Source organism: Streptopelia decaocto (genome assembly GCF_964273445.1).
Source record: "Streptopelia decaocto genome assembly, chromosome: 5".
In the NCBI taxonomy this organism is placed as follows: domain Eukaryota; kingdom Metazoa; phylum Chordata; class Aves; order Columbiformes; family Columbidae; genus Streptopelia; species Streptopelia decaocto.
In genome coordinates, this window is record NC_138659.1 from 51,293,686 (window position 1) to 51,312,750 (window position 19,065).

The following is a 19,065-nucleotide window of genomic DNA, read 5'->3' on the forward strand; positions in this document are numbered from 1 at the left end:
ACCACCCTTGCTGCTGCCGTTCCGGCGAGGCCCCGCCCCGCGACGGCAAGTCTCCTTCGCGATTGGCCAGCGGTTCTGCTAGTTCTCCCTTCTCTGCTGTCATTGGCTCTCTTCCGCTTGTCACTGGAGGATCCTCCTTCTCCGGTTACGCACCGTGATCCTATTGGGCATTTTGGGAAGCTGCTTGCCGCATCGTGTGCGGGTTGGTTTTTTGGGCTGTCCGTCGGCGCAGTAACCAGGCAGCGGGTTAGGGTGCGCCTGTTTCCACGTCAGTGAGAGCGGTGTGGAGCCGGTTTCGCTTGTCCGTGCCCGCGAGGACCCCGCGCTCGGCGGCCTCGCCGGGACGGCCGCCGCCTCCCGCTGCCGCCGGGAGGGAGGAAGAGGCGGACAGAGGGAGGGCCGAGCCCTCCTGCCTGCGGTGCCGCTTGCCTGACCGATATGTGAAGCGGCCGCCGCCGCGGGGAGCAGGCGCCGCCATTTTGGATGCGGGGGTCAGTGCCGGGCGGCGAGCGCTTGTCGCGATACTGTCGCGACGCGGGGCCGGGAGGAAGGGAGGGAGGCCGCGGCGGGGGAGCCGTGCGGTGCCGGCGGGGGCGTGGACGGAGCCGAGGCGGCCCCGGGGCGGGCAGGGGGCCGGGGCGGGCCGCCGCGGGGGTGCAGCGGGCCGCGGTGGGGTTGGCAGCCGCCTCCTCCGCCCCCGGCGGTGACGCGACACGCGTGACGTCCTGCCCGGGGTGCCCCGGGGGCTGCCCGGCACCGGGCAAACACCCGCCGCGGGCTGGGAGTGGGGCTGGCGGCCGGGCCGGGGTCGGAGGTGTCGGGTGTGCGCTGCACCTGCACAGGCACCCGCGCCCCCCCGCGCCAAGGCGGCCTGTGCAAAACCCCCTGGAAACAGAGACCTTTCCCAGCTGATCGCCAGCTCCTGAGGTGTTGCGGGCGGGAGGCTCGGGGCTAACTCAGGGTGTACGTTATCAGTCCAGCTGGTGCTGTGTTCCTTAGTTTCAACGGTGTGAACTAACTAAAAAAACACCCAACCTAACCAACCTTCTCTCTGTTTACCTTTGGATTTATTCTGCAGTTCTGACAGATAAATGCGACTTGGTATTTCTTCTTGGTTCCCAGGTGATTTCTCAGTGTTGCAAGTAAAAGTGGAGACTTGCAGAGAAGCCTGTCTCACCTTCCTTTCTGATGTGCCACCACTGTCACGTTGGTGCTGCATGTCTTTTAAAGGGCCTTCTTAATTGCCCAGAATTTTGGCATCACTGGGCCGCACAGTTCCCTGCTGTACTTACAAATTAATACTTTTCTATTATTTTTGTCCGGGCATTAGGAGCTATCTGTTGGAGCAACATCCTGAGTTCTCTGAACTTTTACTGCTTGTTGCAGAGTAGTTATTACATGAAAAACCCCAGCAAGTTCAATTTTGTGGCAGAGGTTCATGTACCTTCTCTGTGTGGCTTAGAAGGAATACAAGGAGGTTTTTTATTGTCAGCCGTGCTCCTGGGTAACCCAGCTGTCTCTGAGTTATGCAGGAATTGTTTGTGATTCATGGACTGAAGGGGGTTGTGTATTCTGTTTTGGTCGCAGTGTATTGTATCAGGACTTGAGTGGCCAAATTTAGGTCAGAGATTATATAGGTTATTCATGCATTATCATAACCAGTGCAAATTTAGGTCAACAGAAGCTTACTTTGGAATACAACCTTTCTTGCATATGTAGTGATTATATTGTTTTTTATTGCTACTACTTATTGAGGTAGTTTCACCAGGTTTGAGTCAGTTGCCACAGCTGAAAGCTAAAATTAGTGGGAGGAAGAAGCGACTTGATGGAAGTCTGCCAGATTTTGTCACTTGTGATGCTAACTCTTGCTTGTTTCCAGAAGACCTACAGACTTTTCCTTGCAGGGGAGGGAGTCTTTCCTAAAAGTGTATCCGAGTCTTTGTATGGTAGTACCCAGGAAAAAAAATGGGTTCCTCTGTTTTGGGGTAGGATGTTCCAAGGTTGAACAGTGGAGTGTTCAGTGCACGTGTGAGATACAATTTGCAGATGTAAATCTTGTCAGTGTTTTTTATGGGAAGGTTTCACATCTGATACTGTTTTGGGAGTCTCAGAATAGTGATAATTACTATCCATAGAACATTGCTGAAGGCTTTGAGAAGCATATGCGTGTTAGATTTGGTTCTCTTATAACATGCACAGGCATCCACCTTTTTCTATTCATAGTGTTCCTGACCTTGTTAGCAGTGGTGCTGTGGATGCTCACAGCCTCCCTGTCTCTCATGGTGGGCTGGGCAGCTGTGTTGCCTTGGTTTGGAGCTGGCATTTTCACTGTGCTGACCACTGATGCTCTGAGCAGGAGCAAAATCTGAGGACTGGTCTGCAGATTTTAGCAGGTGTATGAACCTATCGTGAGGAAGAAGCAGGAGTTTATGTACGACTGACTGAAGAGATAAGGAGCTAAAAAGCATTTGAAATGTAATAGGTCCCTTTCTTGTTTTTTCTGTGTAATTCAAGACCACAGAACTTAATATGTTTGTTTCTGTACTGAGTCCACTGTCTTGTGTTTGATTAAAGGTTGCTTTCAAGAAAGGCATCTGGTCTTGATCTGAAAACATCAAGAGGCTTGGAACAATTGGAACAATGGCTTTACTAGGGAGGTTGTTTCAACTGTTTTGATGATCTTCAGCATTGGTAGTTCTGTTAAGCTGTCCAACCAACAGTTATACAACATTCCATTCTTCAGACCATACCTTTGTAACATAAAGCCTGGATTCACATTAGTGTGTTTTGTGTTTGCGGGGTTTTTGTTTTATTTTTCTTTTAATGTTGAACATACATTTAATGATTTTCCTTGACTACCACCATGCTCTTGTAAACCCAACTGATCATTCCAGGTTGGTCTGGTAAATCTTGTCACTTTCTCTCTGCCACTCAGCATGTTAATTTCAATCTTAAAACTTCTTTCAATGTAGTACATCTACATGGAGCTCTGAAGTGCGAGCAGGTATTTATTGCATATGATAAAGTTACAGCTGAAGGAATGCATGCTGAAATTATCTGATAGTTTAAAAGGGGCAGGCTTTGAGAAGTGCGGAGTTTAGAGAAGCTATTTCCATTGCTTGAAATAAACTTCTAAGCTTTTACAGGGATGGACTGTGCTTTTGGCAGGTTTAGCCTGCAAGGTACATCTCTGAAAACGGTTGTCTGACTTTCCCCCCAACTCAGTAATTGTTTTCTGTTTCCTTTGCCAGCACACGGTTGCAGAGGTCCTTTGCATATATGACAATACTTGGCTATGGTTTACTTTGGAACGTATATGTGCTATTACTTGGTTAACTGCAGGCTTAAATGTAAAGCAGGATTTTTCTCTGTCTTTACCCAGTGTTTATGGTGAGGCGGGCTGTATTGTGTGATGTTCAGAGATCTGAGGGTGAATTTGTTTCTCCAACATTATATGTTATTTCAACTGCATTGGGCCAAGAATTTTTTTGTTGTATGTAAAGTGAAATTTTGTACTTTTGAATAAAGCCACATTTAATGGAATCTGCAAGGAGGAAAGGAGTGCATTCTCATCAAGTGTTCTCAAATAGCTAGCAATGAAAGGTTACCATTGCAAAAAAAAAACCCAAACCCTTAAGTTTTGCGGGATTTTAATAGGTCAGGAGAGCCCTGCCAAACAACTTGCATTTTTTGCACCCTTGCTTGAAAGGATTAGCATGTTCAGTTTCCCAGCAGGTTAAAAAGAAAAAGGTGTGTGTTGGAGGTTTGTGTCTGTCCTCTTCATATTTTCCGGCTCGGAGATTGCACCAGTTTTGTGAACAACTGAGCACTCTAAGTCTCCTAAATTCTGGAAGGACCGAGTTTAACAATTTTTTCCATCTTTATTCTTTTAAGTTAAAAGTAGAGGAGAAGAAATGGGAGTCCTGCAGGCAGATTCAGTAGTATGCAGAATAGCATTTAAGCTTTAGCATCAATTTAAGTGTTGTCAGAACTATTGAGTATCTGGGTGTATACAAGGCATGTGATACGTATGTCTGGTATTTCTTTACATGCATTTCCAAATCAGGTTTGGGGAGCCTTTGTTTCCATGTCAGTTTGCTAAATACCTGGAACAGCACCCCAAAGTTTACATGCTCAGTATTGCTTTCTAACAGGGAAGACAGGAAAAACCTGAGTATAAAGTATTTCCCCAAAAGTACTTCTGTGGACCAGAGTTTTGATTCCTGAAGCTGCCTATGTAGAAATATGGAAAATATTGAAAGTACTGAAAAAAATAAATAAATAACTGGGGAATTTTACATGGAGGAGAAAATCTCCCATTAGTGCCTTGTACTAAAACAAAGACAACACACTGAAGTAGAAAAAAATTCATGATCAAAGGTATTTTTATGAAATATTTTGATGCAGTCATATAAATAATAAATGGAGTAAGTTACTGTTGAAGATGGGACATCTCTCAAGCATCAGACACATGAGTAGGAAGAATATTTGTGGTTCTGTTATATACAGCTGTGGAGGGAGGATATAAATGTTTGTCCTTCAGGGCACAAGCAAACTGTGGCAGAACTATATGTTTATTTTTCTGAATCATCTAGTAGTGAGCGAGATAAACTATTGATCTGGCCTGTTATGGCAGTTCTTATATTATAAAATACTTTTGTCTTTGCCCCTAATTTATTTTGTAGCACTTTGGAATACCATTATGTATAATTAATATAACAACATAAGAAACAGTTTTGTCATGAGATTATTCATCCTATTGCAAAAACAAAAAATCAAACCAACAAATCTGATGTTCTCCTTTGATAAGGTGTCTTTTATAATATTTTGCTTTCTTTCCAATATTTACAGAGCTCTGAAGCAAATTGGTATCATTCACTCAGAGGATATTTGTATGTTTAAAGTGTTGTTGATAATTCAAATATGTTAATAAATGTGAAGCCTGACAGATCCAAGATGTATGTTCTGAAATTTCTGTGGTGGTGTTTCTGAGGTCTGGATTAATACACGAAGACTATGTCCTTTCAGCTTTGCTATTTTACATGGGCAAAAACCCTTCTTACATTCTTTATGTTTTATCACCTGCTACAGCCCCTTCCCCCACCCAGCTGACTCCTTTAAATGAGCATGTCTGATTTGAAGTGTTGTGATCAATGTTGCATCTGTTTTCAGTATTTCCCTTTCCTATGGATGGCCTGTTGTGATTTCAAGCTGAATTCCTCATTTTCCTTTTATATCTTCTGAAAAAGTCTCATTACTTGGCTACCATTTCACTGAATCCTTCTCATTTGCAGACATGGTATCATCTGACTCTCTGGCCTCTTTGTAAGTCTTGTTTATTCCTTCTAAACAGTCATGTCTGTTCACTCCCCTGCATTCTTATTTCTTTATGGTTGACTATATCTGGGCTACAGTTAGCGTAGAGAGAACAATCCTATAGTAGTCCACTCTTTGTTTCTTTTCCTCAGATTGTTACAAATATTTCTTGCTTGTAGTTTTTTTTCCCATCTTCTGGGTCGCTCTGTGGATACATCAGTTTAAGTTTTTTCCTGTAAGACCTTAGAGAGGTAAACGTCTGCCTTTCACTTTTTCTCACTGTATTCCATCCAGTTTTGTCTCTAGTTTTGCTCACTTCTTTGTGGGGTCTTACCCATGACTTTTTTTTACTTGCCCACTTTCTCGAAAGCTTTTTCCATGAACAAAGTGTGAAATCAACATCTGTTATAAATTACTTTTTTTTGTCAGAGTTTAAAGTCCCAAAGAGTTTTTCTCTGGCCAGCTTATTCAAGCCACTGATGCTTATTTAACAGAGTACAAGATTGGCTTTGTGTTCTGTGTAGAGCTGGGGGACTTTGCATAAGTGCTGGATATGCATGTGTTATTGCATTGTCATGGATGTCTGTCCTGGTACCCTAACACTTTCTCTTTCTCTGAAGTCACATAGACTGGAAAAAGTGAGGAATGTGCCTCGGCAAAGCTGACTCTTGCTTCACAGATGCCCTGTTGTAACTAATTGTCTGCTCTTATGGTCTTGAAAACACAGTCGGTGGAAAAGTATCCTCCTTTTGACAAAACAACTGCATTTGTCTGCATGCACAAAACAAAGATCTCAAAGAGTTCCTTGAGTCTCTGATGCCCTCTTGTTTGGCCAGGGCCAACTTGATGTTTCATCTAAGGAAAGGAATAATTCTGAGGGTCTGGAGATTAATTTGAATTACCTTTATTTTCAGGATTGTCAGGATGGTGGATAAGAACATTTACATTGTACAAGGTGAAATCAACGTGGTGGTGGGAGCCATAAAGCGTAATGCCCGATGGAGCACTCACACACATCTGGTAAGTGACCTTGAATTGTTGCTACCTGTGCATGCTGTGGCAGAAACCACCTGGTTTCAGAAAAATATCTGTGTGGTTTATTTTTTTAGCACTTGTTGTAGTACTTTTGTAAGTAAAGTTGGAATAGCTTTCTGCATTGTTTCATGTTGAGTGGTTTTGGCTTCTTATGTGCCAGCAACTGGAAGAGGTACAAAGCTGGAAATCTTCTATCTGTATACCCTGTAAACAAAGAAAACCACACACTCTGTTTCACATGGGAATTATCTCATTTAGACTTCTATCACCTGGTATGTCAGGGATTTTGAATATATGGTGTTATTTGATTTAGCACATTGTTTTTATATATCTTTTAAGCCCTCTTAGAGAAGACTTTCTTTACAATGAAAGCCATGGAATAAAAATTGGGGAAGTCATTATATACAGGGTATTTTTAAAAAAAATTCATATAGTGTAGAATCCTTTTTTAGCTCTGTTTTGTGACTGCCAGCTATATTCCTGGCTGAAACCTGTTAACAGTTTCAAACCTGTTTTGTTAAAAGCCATTAATACAGTGTTTCCAAGTCTAACGATTGGTCAGTTGATGGCTTCCACAGTGTAAATGTGTGCATGTGGCTTTCTGTATCTGTGGTGCACTTCAGAAAGTCACGTGAACAGCAGGTGGCTGTCATCCAACATAAGCGGTTTCAGTTTGGACAGGGCCCTGTTTCTTTCTAACAAGTATTTCTTCATTAGCGCTCACTGCCACTCAGCAGGAGGTGTGGCTGCAGATTTACAGAGCCTGAAGAAACTGCTGCTTCTCCTTGTTTCGATATTGTGAAGACAGACTAAGGCTAAAGGATGCAGCTATCCTATGAAGTTTGCACTGTGATTCTTCAAGTTATTTTAATGACACCAAATGTCATTGTATTTCTGTTCCCATTACAATCTGCACAGATTAACATTATAGCAAATCCAGATGAGCCTTTTCAATATGGCATGAGCTAGATTTGCTCCAAAATGTATTGAACAGCAGCAGGCTAACCAGGAATACTTCTAAGGACAATAAAACCAAACCAGAATGCTCAGTCTTGAAACTACGCTTTGACATTTGAGCTGTATGACACTGAGGAGCACTAGCAGGAAAATAAAAATGATTCTCTTGACTTTGATGGAGTAAATGCACTGACAATTACAAACTCAATGCACAGTACTTCTGTGAATGTGAGCTCTTTACAGACCCATTATTAAGGTTTGTATTCAGGAATATGTTTACCTCATTAATTACTTCCTTCATATATGTAACCCATAGGATGAAGAAAGGGATCCCCTGCTGCATAGCTTTAGCCTCTTAAAAGAAGTGCTGAATAATATAACAGGTAAGTTTACAGAGAAATCATCAGGTATGTGCAAATAAATGTACAGGTGTACTTGTTTGTCTCATTAGCTATCCAGAGTTCATATATTGAGTAACAAGAAAAGAGCAAATATGTATACACTTTTAGACAAATAATACCAAGGTAAACTGGTGCACAAATCCCACTGCTGCCACTATCTGGAGAGATACATATATGTATGTAGATCTGTGTGTGCGTGTGTATATATATATGTATGTATATATATATATGTATGTGTATATATATATATGTATGTATTTTTTTTATATATGCATATTTTTTCAATATACTGAGGCTTGTAGTAATATATGAAATCTGCTATATTAGTATGCATAGTTTTTCTGTGCTTCGTTTTTGCTTTCTGATCTGTGAATGATGGGAAAAGTCTGCTTAGAAAGTAGCCTCCCATTATTTGTTTTCTGCTTGGTTTGTTGGTTTTTATTGTATGTTATCGGTAATAAGTGAAGCACAGACTTCACCTTCCATTTGGGTTTCTGGAAAGGCTTACTGTGTGACCAGTTGCACTGAAAAGAACTGGAAATCTGTATTGATTACAGAAGTAGAACACAAGGCTATGATGTGTATTCTGACCAGGTTTTTTCTCCCAACCTTTGTCCACTTTTTCCCATGTTTTCTCTTTTTGTAGTTTCAGGAGTGATTGTTTAAGTGTAACATAAGTATATGTTTAGAGTCTGGAACCGGGGCTAATCCTGAGATGCATGTGGCATTCTGCTGGTTCTTCCCAGGATTTGTCTTACTGACTGTAATTGAAAATATGCTTTATTTCTGGTCCCTTTATTACAGTGAGTGTTTAGAACTGCATTCAAGTTTGAGAGGACTTTGCATTTCTAATTGCAAAGCGTACCTATTATTTTGTCAGTGCTGAGCTTCAAATCCCATGAAAACCATGTTCCCTTGAAGTACGGTGGTGCGCTTCCAGGTGCTGAGGACCTGTGCCAGTTCTAAGCCCTTATTCTTCCTCTTTTGTGGCTGCTTTACTTTTCTTTGCCAGGTGAACTTCCCTTGGTTGTGAGCAGGAACACTTCTGTCAGGTCATGACGTCTTGGGGAACTCCTGCACAGCTTGGATTTCTGGATAGTATCTTTGTTCTGGATAGTATGCTTGTACCCAGACTCCATGAAAATCTGGATTTGTGTTTTTGTGTGTGGTGGGTTTTTGTTTGTTTGTTTGTTTTTTGTAAGCTTGCTCATCTTCTGTAGGATATGCAGTCACCAAAAGTGTTTTGGGAGGAAATTTTCATTCTCTCTCTTTTATGAGATAAAATTTCTTTAAAATAAGACTCTTGAAGTTCTTTGCCATTATTGCAAATACCTCTTCTCATCAACAAGAGCAGGGAATGTCAGGAGGCTCAAATAAATGTAGTATGAGTAAATGTCAAACACTGGCCATTTATCTAGAGTAGCTAGATACAGTGTGCTGTTGACTTGTTGGGAAAAAATGCAAGTCAACTATCTGCTTGTGTTAGAGAAAACCAAGTTTAATGTACCAAGAGATTCAGAGACTCCCTGTGTTAGTCATCATGCAAGTGGGTTCGTGCTGAGATAATAGTTGCTTCTATTTGGTGAAGGTAACATGTTGGTTTGACTACATGGGGTTCTTTTAAATAGGTAATTTCAACTTCAGTGTATGCTATTTATAGACCAGTGTCTTGAGATAGGACATCATTGCTGTGCTCCCTTTTATTTCAGTTTTAGACATGGACTGGTTCCCAAGCAATACTTTGAATTATATAGAGTCTCCTGCCTCATCTTTCAGGCAATGAAAAGTCCAAGCTTAGGGGTTTTTTGTGGGTAGGCTTGGGGTTCTTTGTGTTGTGTTTTTTTTTTTCCTAGACCTTCCTTTCATGTCTCTTTCATTAGCTCATGGAAACACATTGCTTTTATATTTAAATTTATTCAAGCTGTAATCTTTGACATTTGAGTTAGCTTTTAGTACAATTTTGCATTTATAGTAATATATATTATGTATTTTCTCAATCCCCCAAGAACCCATTTTAATCTGTTCCGGATGCAAATTTCAGGCTGCCTTGTCCCATCTCCCCTCTTGCTCTCGCCCTCACTTCCCCTCCCCCATGGAGCATGTTTGATCAGGTGTGGCAGGAATATCCACTGTCAAGCTGCGCCCTTTATATTAGTCAATATTATCCTTCCTTCCCTCCCACTCCCTTCATTCTCCTCTGGGCTTTACCAGTTGATTTATAATTTTGGAATTCTCATCGGAGTCTGTAATACAGTTTGTTCATTATTTAACCAAAACCTGTTTAATGAGCAAAGAGAGGCAATGTAAATGTTAGGCATGTTGCAGTGGAGTACCTTTTGTTCTCCTCTGAGCTAGTGGGTATTAACTCTGTCATGACTGTGAGGCTGAAATACCCTGGTCAAGGGTATAAAGATGCACTGTGTGCCTCCAGCAGCTAAAGATTCCCATTCCACGGTATTTACTAAGTAGTGGTATCCCATCCCACTGTAGTGTCTAAATGGGCTCTTGACAGGAAGTAGTGGATTCCGCAACATGGGACACTTTTAAGATTCATGTGGACAAGGGGCCATCTTCTCTAAACTGTGCCTTTGCCAAGAAAGGCTGGACCAGATGATCCTTGAGGTCCCTTCCAAGCTGGTATTCTGTGATTGTGTGAAACATCTAGAGAAGATGCTGTTGCTCAGTGCAAACAATCCCATGACTGTGGTAAGAGTAACTTCACTTCTACAGCTCAGCATACCTAGCTAAGGCCCTTGGACCTGAATTACATGGAACAATGTCAAACTTTAAAATTCTGACAGAGAAACTTAATTTCTCAGGCAATTTAATTTAGATTTATAAAAGCAGTTTAATAATTCGAAAACGAACAGCATGTCTACTCTGATCCACTGTCATTTGGTTTATTGTATGCCATTTTTACACTTTCATGGGCTGCGTATATTTTAATTATTATTTATAGTAGGTGCCTGAAAAACAGAAAGGAAAAATAGAGGTTCTGTCATCTTGGATGATGCCTAAGTTACTCCAAGATAAATTTAATAGCTTGTTGTAGTAAGATAAGTACCATAACCCTGAGTTTGATATAGTGTCTTGTATTTCCAATACTTAGAAAAAGCAAAAATCGATGTCCTGAGTTAAGACGTATGGAGTCGGTGACTGTCAAACTTTGTCCATGCATGCAAAATTGAAATACAACTACATCTTCAAAGGTTATTTTTAAACTGATAGAAGCCTTAGTATTGATACAAATTTGGATCTAGGGTCACTTTCACCACAACTTTCATTTGACTACTTTTTAAAGTAATCTGAACATCTAGACAATATGTCTGGGTATTGAAATATTTGTTCATTTTATTAGTTTTCTTATGGAATTAGGTCAACAAAAGGAAGGTTTGTTTTGACATCCAGTGAAAACTGAGCATCTTCTCTTTCATGAGTGTTTCCAACTTAGAATGCTTTTGAGCTCAGTAGGGAAGGGTTTTATTACCACAAATTGCTGGAAATATGAATTAATTATAAGCCTACTTTTCCATGATCTGACGAGGACTGTGTTTCATTAAATCTTGCTGCAGCTGTTGAGGTCTTCAGACCATTCCAGTGCAATGTAGGGTCAGAGCAGGTACTTCTGTAGTTGTTCTTCTCATTGTAGAATTTGTGCTTTGCTCTGACTGGGGGGATGAGTCAGTAACTAGGATTTTTGTGACTGAAGATACAGCTTACTGGTGCGTAGGATGGCTTCAGGACAGAAAATGACTGAGTGCAACTGCCTTGTACAAGTCAGCACTGCAGTGGGAGAAGCAGGTGTTTGTGGAAAGTGTGTGCATCGAGAGTCTATTTAAATAAGGTTTAAACTAGGTAAACACACCTGTGAAGAGGTGCTTGTGTATATTTTAGGTCCATGCGTGCCAGACTGGAAGGTTTGAGTCCTTTTATCCTCTGGTGGTTCAGAGTTAGTGCATTTAAACAGAAGCTGCAAAGTAAGCTGTTAGAAGCACTCTGATTTCATGCGCATTCATGACATTTTAAATGAATGCTTGTGCAGTTGGTTCAGAAGAATCTTTTCATGGCTTATTTCAGACAAGAAGCTGCTGCAAATCTCCATCTTTAGAGGGTTGGCTGGGGCATTAAGAGCTGGCTAAAGGTCAAATGACTGTAACCGTAAGAGAACCTTTGCCCAGTGTACTGACTTAATATACTTGTTACTGTAGCCATCAGTTTTCTGGTATGTAGATTTGATTGCACACTCATTTTGAGTCTGAGCTCTGGAAGCTCAGGTTTCAGGGAAAATCTGACATATATAAAACAATACAGGAATTTTATCCTGATGTGGGATTAATGTCTGAACTTTTTCTGAAAGATCTAGTTTTAAGAAGTGGTAAATTCATGGTAAATATAAATGTGTGGCCTGTTCTTAATGCTATTGCAGTGCTATTTAGTAGCGGTCTATTCAAGATAAGAAATCAGAAAAAATAATGGGTGTTTTTTAAGAGATGTAGGAATTAGATCATATGGATGCATGATATGTATAGTGCTGCAATGATTGTTACTTTGCACTTTGCAGATATGCTGTATTTTATTTATTATTTATATATTGAGTTTCTGCAGGAAGTGTCTGGACTTACTAGCAAATAACAAATATTGGTGAACTGTAAGCTGTGATACTTCTCCCTTTGTTTGCATTGAAGGATTGCAATGTTTCTAAAGCAGACATAAACCAAACCAAAACAAAAACTAAGCTTTTTCCATTGCATATGAGCTTCATATAAAATATATAGAAAGCTCAATGGTTTCCGAGATTATGTCTGCTCCTGTGATAACTTGAAATTTTTTTTTTTAATAACAGGTGTCCATACATGTTAACTTGGTATTTTGGGATACCAAGCAATTCAGGCTAACATTTAGCTTTTATTGCATCCTCTATAAAATTTTTAAGAGGAATGGTAAGGGTGTTAGAAAGGTGAGGAAATTGATAGAGTAAGGTTTCTTCTATAACTTTAACTCAGCCTCACTCTAATAAGTGGATGGCAATACAATTTTAGTTCATATTGGATGACCTGACACAGTGTACAGAAGTGGTAATTAATTTCTCTTAATATTTTCTGTCACCTTCTTACTCCAATAATTCTGAAGATTAAAATGACAACCTTAATTTGCTTATTTGCTTGCAGGCTGACTCCAGACTTGATTTTTGCGGATTGTGTTCAGATGATACCGTAAAAGTTGCCATTTTAAAAGCAAGTGCCGTGTCTTCATGAATGCAGACATCCCCAAGTGCACAGAGAATGTAAACCAATGCAGTATTTTTGCTTTAAAGCTGCAGATAGTTCCAAATACTCTCTTTGAGAGAGATTAGTCTTCTTTTTAATGTCATTTTAACATCAGATTAATCAAATGACAGTATTATGGCTGAGATATTTGAATTTACCTCAGATAATAGGTTTCTATTTGTATTTTTGGCATAGATTTTCTTGGTGTTACTGGAGAAATAATAAACCAGACTTTTCCCGGGTAGTTGCTAATTTTGTGCTTTACTTTCTAAGCAGCTTTTTTTCTGGAGTGACACTCATGTGCCCTAAGAATGGTAGCTGCACTGCAAGCTCTCAAGCCCAAAACTAACACCAAAATTGTGGTAATTTCACTTAAGATTTAGTTTATTTTCTGTATAAAGAAAGGAAGGGGAGGAATGTGTTCGATGAAGAGTAACTATTAGTATTTGTGAAGCTTACAGATACATGAAGATGAGCACCATAACCTTTTCCAAGGCTTTTTGTTGTGTGCGGGACAGCATTTATACAGAGTGTGATGAATTGGGTGTACAGATGGGGTCACTCAGAACTTTAACTGATTCTGTTGAATTGTTCACTGAGCTCTTCAACATAGGTTACTGAATGAAACTGGGACTCCTGAGAAGGGGAAGCTTGTAAATGAGAGATCATATAACTAACACTGAACAGGCAGAAGGGGCTAAACTGTGGTTGTGTAGCATCCTTAATTTGATAATTTTTTGCGTCTTATATTCACCTTCTGTTTTGTGTTTCTGACTAGTAAAAAATTTACTGAGTAAATGTCAAAGAAGTGGAGTGACTCTGGGAATATCTAGAGGAAAAAAAACCCACCACTACCACAAAACAAAACACAAACAAACCAACCTCAAAACTCACTGAAACAAAACAAAAACCCCACAAAAACCCAAACAAACAAAACAGCCACCACCACCAAACCCAGTAAGATGGTCTTCACATAAGGTATTTCTGCATTTCTCTTGAAGTCAGGGCATCTGAACTGTCCCTTCTGCAGTCCAGCATCACCATCTTGCAACACCACCTAAGCATCCTTTTAATAGAGTTCTTTGGGTGCAATTTAGGATGAGGACTTGGAGCTTAACAGTCTTTCATCCAGGCTTGGCTAATGACTGGCAGGTACAGGCAGGAGGTGGTGCTGTTGGAAGGAATAGTTTCCTGACCCCTAATCGTTACGGGCCCAAGGATTTAGACGGACAAGTGCTCCTGGCTGTGTTTGGCAGAGTTCCCGCAGTGGGCTTGCTGTGTAACACCAACCTTCTGTTACCCCTCAGGGCTGCGCTCTGAAGAGCTGCCACATGTGCACGGTGTGCAACTGACTCTCTCTTGTTCCACGCTTGTTGAGCAATTACTTCCCCACTTGTTGGGCACTCCATTATTTCCTTCAGTTACTGCATCTGTGTGAAGTGGAGCCATAAAGGAAATGGCCTAATGTACATACATTAGAGGGCAATAAATTGCAGTTTGATTTGGTTAGAAAGGCAGTACCAGATGCTCCACTGAAGTTAAGGTTCCTCCTAAGTCATCCATTGAGGTTTTATTCCAGGTTTTTTTGATGGTGATGTCTTTATTTTGGTCAAGACTTGTTAAAATGTATTGTGGCCATCCAGGAGATGTTAAGGCTATTTGCATTATAGTAAAAACCCTCTGGAAGTAGGAGTGTACATGAAATTGCTGAATTCCAGTAGAAGTTTATTAAATATATAGATATTCTCTCACCTTTCCTTTTAACTGTCTTCTCTCTTCCTTAAACTGCTGCCATCTAACCCGTTAAAAACCATGTCTCAAAGGTGATTTACTTCAAAGAAGCAAAAACTTGTGTCATAAGGTGCAGGTGCATATTTATATAGTTGCATAATAAGTAACAATGCCAAGAAGCGTTGGTCATTCATACGCAACAAGTGTGCTGAAACATTCGTCACCTCAAAGAGTTTGTAGCTTAAGAGGGAAGAAGCAGGGAGAAGTCATTAAGTATACAAAGTTGTTGAACATTTGAGAGTTTTTCTTAATGACTACCTCAATTTGTTGTTCAAACACACCGTTGTTGGCATATCCCTAATGCGATTTATAGCAAGATGTGTGTTTGAGGGAGAGGTTTGAAAGAAGATTCAAGTGGGTAGAATGTTCCTTTTTCAGGAATAGTGCAGGGGTGTGTGATAATGTGCTGCTCCTCTCAATAATTAGTGTGGAAAAAAAAGCCAGCAAGAAGAGAGGTGGAATGGGAGGGATTTAAAGGTAAGTACGAAAGTAGCAGAGTAATAGATAATAGTTTTATTAAAATAGCAAGTTGATTTGTTAGGGAACGTTAATAGTGAGGGATGTGTGGTGGGTGGCTTGCCTGTTTGAGGTAAACTTGCAAGAGCTTTTTCTTTTTAACATAACTACCTAGCTTGTGTGCTGAGTGTTGTGGAAGAGGTTATTACTGAAGGTTTTTTTTTGTGATCAGGAAGAAAAAAAAGTCTTCCAACATGTTATGGGCCTCCTCATTGTAATTTTTTTTTTTTTTTTTTAAATTCAGATTGATAGTCAAGATCTCGCTTTTGTAATTTGCCTTTAGAAAATTATGCAAGGCAGCAAATTTATCCAGGAAAGAGCTATGAAACTTACATCTATATGTAGTCCTATGAAAACTCCTGTTCTCTTTTAGATTACTTCATTTTAACTTGCTTTACACCACCTCTAAAAGCTACAAAGAAAAAGTTTGGCATACGTTGCCTGTAATACAGTGGCTTAAAGTCAGGGTCTGTGGTCTTGTGGTATGATGGATTCCGAGGTGAAAAAGATGATTCATGTTATGAACGAGTTTGAATTCATTCCAGTGTTGGTGACATCAACAGATATTTTCTGCGAAAAACTTTAGGAGTGAATGGAAATACGTGAATTTGTTAACAGAGTGAGGAACGTGGAATCATAAGTGACTTAAATATATGTAAATCTTGTAGGGACAGTGAATCAGAACATGTAATCGTGAAACTGTAGGAACTAACACCCATCTTGAGAAGGAACAGTTATCAACTAGTCATAGTTACTGAAGAAAATTGGTAGATATACAGTAGTATTGTATGATGTACTGTATCCATGTGACTTGGAAATGCTGTTGGAACTGCTAAAGTGACCTGCTCTTGCTTGAACTCCTGATTATATTTGGATATTCCTTGTTTAGTTTAAAGTCACGGATAGACTCCTTATCACTTGAACTTCATTAAATGAATATGTTCGTGCTCTTTGCATGGAGCAATTGTGAGGTTAAAACTTGTCAGTTCAAACTACTTTTGTACTCAAGCATATTGTGAAGGAAAGAGGAGGTGTATAGTTATGTGACAGTTGAGGAACAGAGCAAGACATTCTGACCAAAAAAAAAAAAAAAAAGTGTGAGATGAGTAGAAATATAAAAGTAAAAATTGTTAGATGAGAACTTGTACACATATGCAATAGAACTAAAGTTTGGAGTTCTATCGGCTTTAACTATCCTATTAAAAAGAACAGATTGATAAACTGTTAACATGGCAGCTTATGCTAATGTATTTTGCACTATAATCACAATTACACAGCTGTAAGACTTGAGGGGTGCACTTGATTAATGTTTGTTAGTGGAATATGTTAAATTCTTCAGTGGTCGTACTCTGTTTGATCCTCTATCTATACCCTAATCTAAGCTCTTCAGAAGTTCTAATTTCCAGTCCTGTCTTTGCAGCAGTAAGCTGAAACTTATTCCTATAGCCATATCGAAACAGTAAGTTATAAAGAAGTGTCTTTCAGAAAGTGTATGCTGCCTCTGCTTGGTGCAGGAGTCTGACTGCTTGCTTGACTGTAAGTAATTCTTGATATGTGTACTAGTTAGATGAGATGAGAGAGCTCCAAACAACGCTGTTTACTTTTGATAGTGTTTAACTTAATTATGGGAGGAAGTTTTTTAGTAAAATGTGTCTTTGTGTCCTGCTGTTTTTCAGGAAATTGTCATTTTTCTTAGTACAGTGACAAAATCTGTCAAGTGGCTGTTGAATTAGATTGCATTTACCTTGTGATTACATGCTTAAATAATTTAGGTGGCAAATTGTAAATATGAAGGATTGTTGAAATAAATCAAGGTGTGGTTGTTATCTGGGTCACGGCATATTGAAAGAGAACAATGTATTAGATCTGGGTATAGCCTGGGGGAGGGGGCTTTATTCTAGAAATAAAACAAGTGGCAGTGGTACAGTGTGGTTGCTTATGCAAGCATCTGTAGTAACTGCACTCAGGAACTTGGATTTTCTTCAAAGCGGGATTAGACAGTTTATAGTGGCCCATAATAGTTCTGTAATAAGTAAGATGGCTGTCATGGCAGCATGGGAGGAGATATCATGAGCTGGTTTTCACTTCAGCCTGAGGTTTTCACGTTTGTTGTTCAGAAATACTGTTTTTCTATGCAAACTCAGTGCTTAGTTAAAACATTTGGTTTTTCAGTGCCTGAAGTGCAAAAATGTTCAGTCAGACTTAAGATCTAACAAGCACTATCAAATTTTACTTTTGTTCTTCCTTTATCTTAAATACATTCTGCCTTAGTATTAAATTAGCATTTCAGATGTGAAGTGATCAGGTTGGTACAGGGAGAAGGGACAATACAGTCCTGGGAATATTTACTTTGGTAGCATTGTTGATGAGGAACACAAAGGTGTAGGAATTGTTTGCCCAAATATTTACCAATCTGTTAAAAAATATTATGGTCAACAGGAACAGACATTTTCAGTTGAAACAGGAGTACTGTGATATTTTAGGAAAACGACGTTTTGGTTTGGCAAAGACAAGTTCTAAACAACAAACTTTTCTGAAAGCACATGACTTCTTTGTGTGACAGAGGAGTCTCAACACTTCCATCATGAAGGCTTCTGCTTCATTAAGAACATAAAGAAAGAAATATCCATGTTTGATAAATAAAAAAGTAACATTTTCTTGGTGAAAATGCTTTGCCAAGAGTGTTGGAAACATAGGAGAGGAAGAAATTAAAAGATTCAGATGTTGCAGAAATCAATAGAACAACTATAACAAAGTAGCTGATTGGTAGTTCAATAATTAAATAATTTATTCAGAGAAAAAGAAATTGCTGAAGAAATATATTATAAAATAATAGGAGTAGAGACCCTCATATAGATCCTGGAATGCTTAATTTAATAGTTGTTAAAGCTTTGTGTCAGAGACAACATCAACTTAAATTTTGCAAACTGTTTTCTCCCTTCCACTTTTACTAACAATCTCTTAGAAATCTGCAAGCTAAGTCCATTCTCATTCAGCTGCCTTTAAATTGTAGTTTCCTTTGGATGGCAGCTCTTAATGCTATTGAGTTTCGCAGGCTGTACTGGTACTTGTTCACATGCACAAGACCCATGTGCTGCAGCGGAAGGTCACACACTCCCTTTCACTCTGTAGGAGCAGCAGGTGATGGTACCAGCTGTTCACATCCCTGTATTAGATGCCTGAATTTGAGCAGCTGTATGAGGCTGCTAATAAACTCTAACATGTAATGCAGTTCATATTTTGCCCACATTTCACTTGATCCTGCTCAGCACTGGCCAGTGCTTTTTGCGGTTTTGTTTTTGTTTTTTAACATCTTTCAGTGCTACCCATGAGATGCTCATTTTCTTTCTTCTTGTGCTGGTCTCCACTCCTTTCGTATGTTGTGCCAGTCAGATGCTTGGAAGAGTGTTCAGTGTAACAGATTTGAAAAGGGTCTCAGAAAATGTGCAAATGTACCGAGATTAAGGAAGCAGGAATAATCTCTCTAGCAAAAACATTTTTAAATTTAAAATTTAATGCTGTAGTCAAATAATCTAGACTGTTCTAAAGGATGTACTTGTTCTTAAGCCATACTACTTTTAGATGCAAACCTTGTTTGCTTTAGAAGAATGGGTCTCATTCTGAGAAACCTCTACATGCACTCAGCTAGCTGAAGAGGTCTTGTCGTGTGAATCTGCTATAAAAAAAAGGTTGATGTAGTTTTCAGTTCCACCTCAAGTAATGAAAATGGCCTGGCCATGAGTTTTGATATATTCACAGTTGATTTCAACTTGTGCTTTTTA

General features: G+C 39.7%; 1 protein-coding gene across 4 annotated transcripts in view; it reads left to right on the top strand.

The window, feature by feature from the left end:
- The first annotated feature begins 242 nt into the window (after positions 1-242).
- The window catches only part of GBF1 (golgi brefeldin A resistant guanine nucleotide exchange factor 1), a 107,364-nt gene continuing 88,541 nt past the window's right edge, over positions 243-19,065 (top strand). For all 4 annotated transcript variants that reach the window (XM_082052694.1, XM_082052695.1, XM_082052696.1 and 1 more), the window contains exons 1-3: positions 243-491; positions 6,231-6,336; positions 7,625-7,691. In XM_082052694.1, coding sequence (XP_081908820.1) covers positions 484-491; positions 6,231-6,336; positions 7,625-7,691 — 181 coding nt within the window. In that variant the 5' untranslated portion in view covers positions 243-483. The remainder of the gene's footprint in view (positions 492-6,230; positions 6,337-7,624; positions 7,692-19,065) is intronic.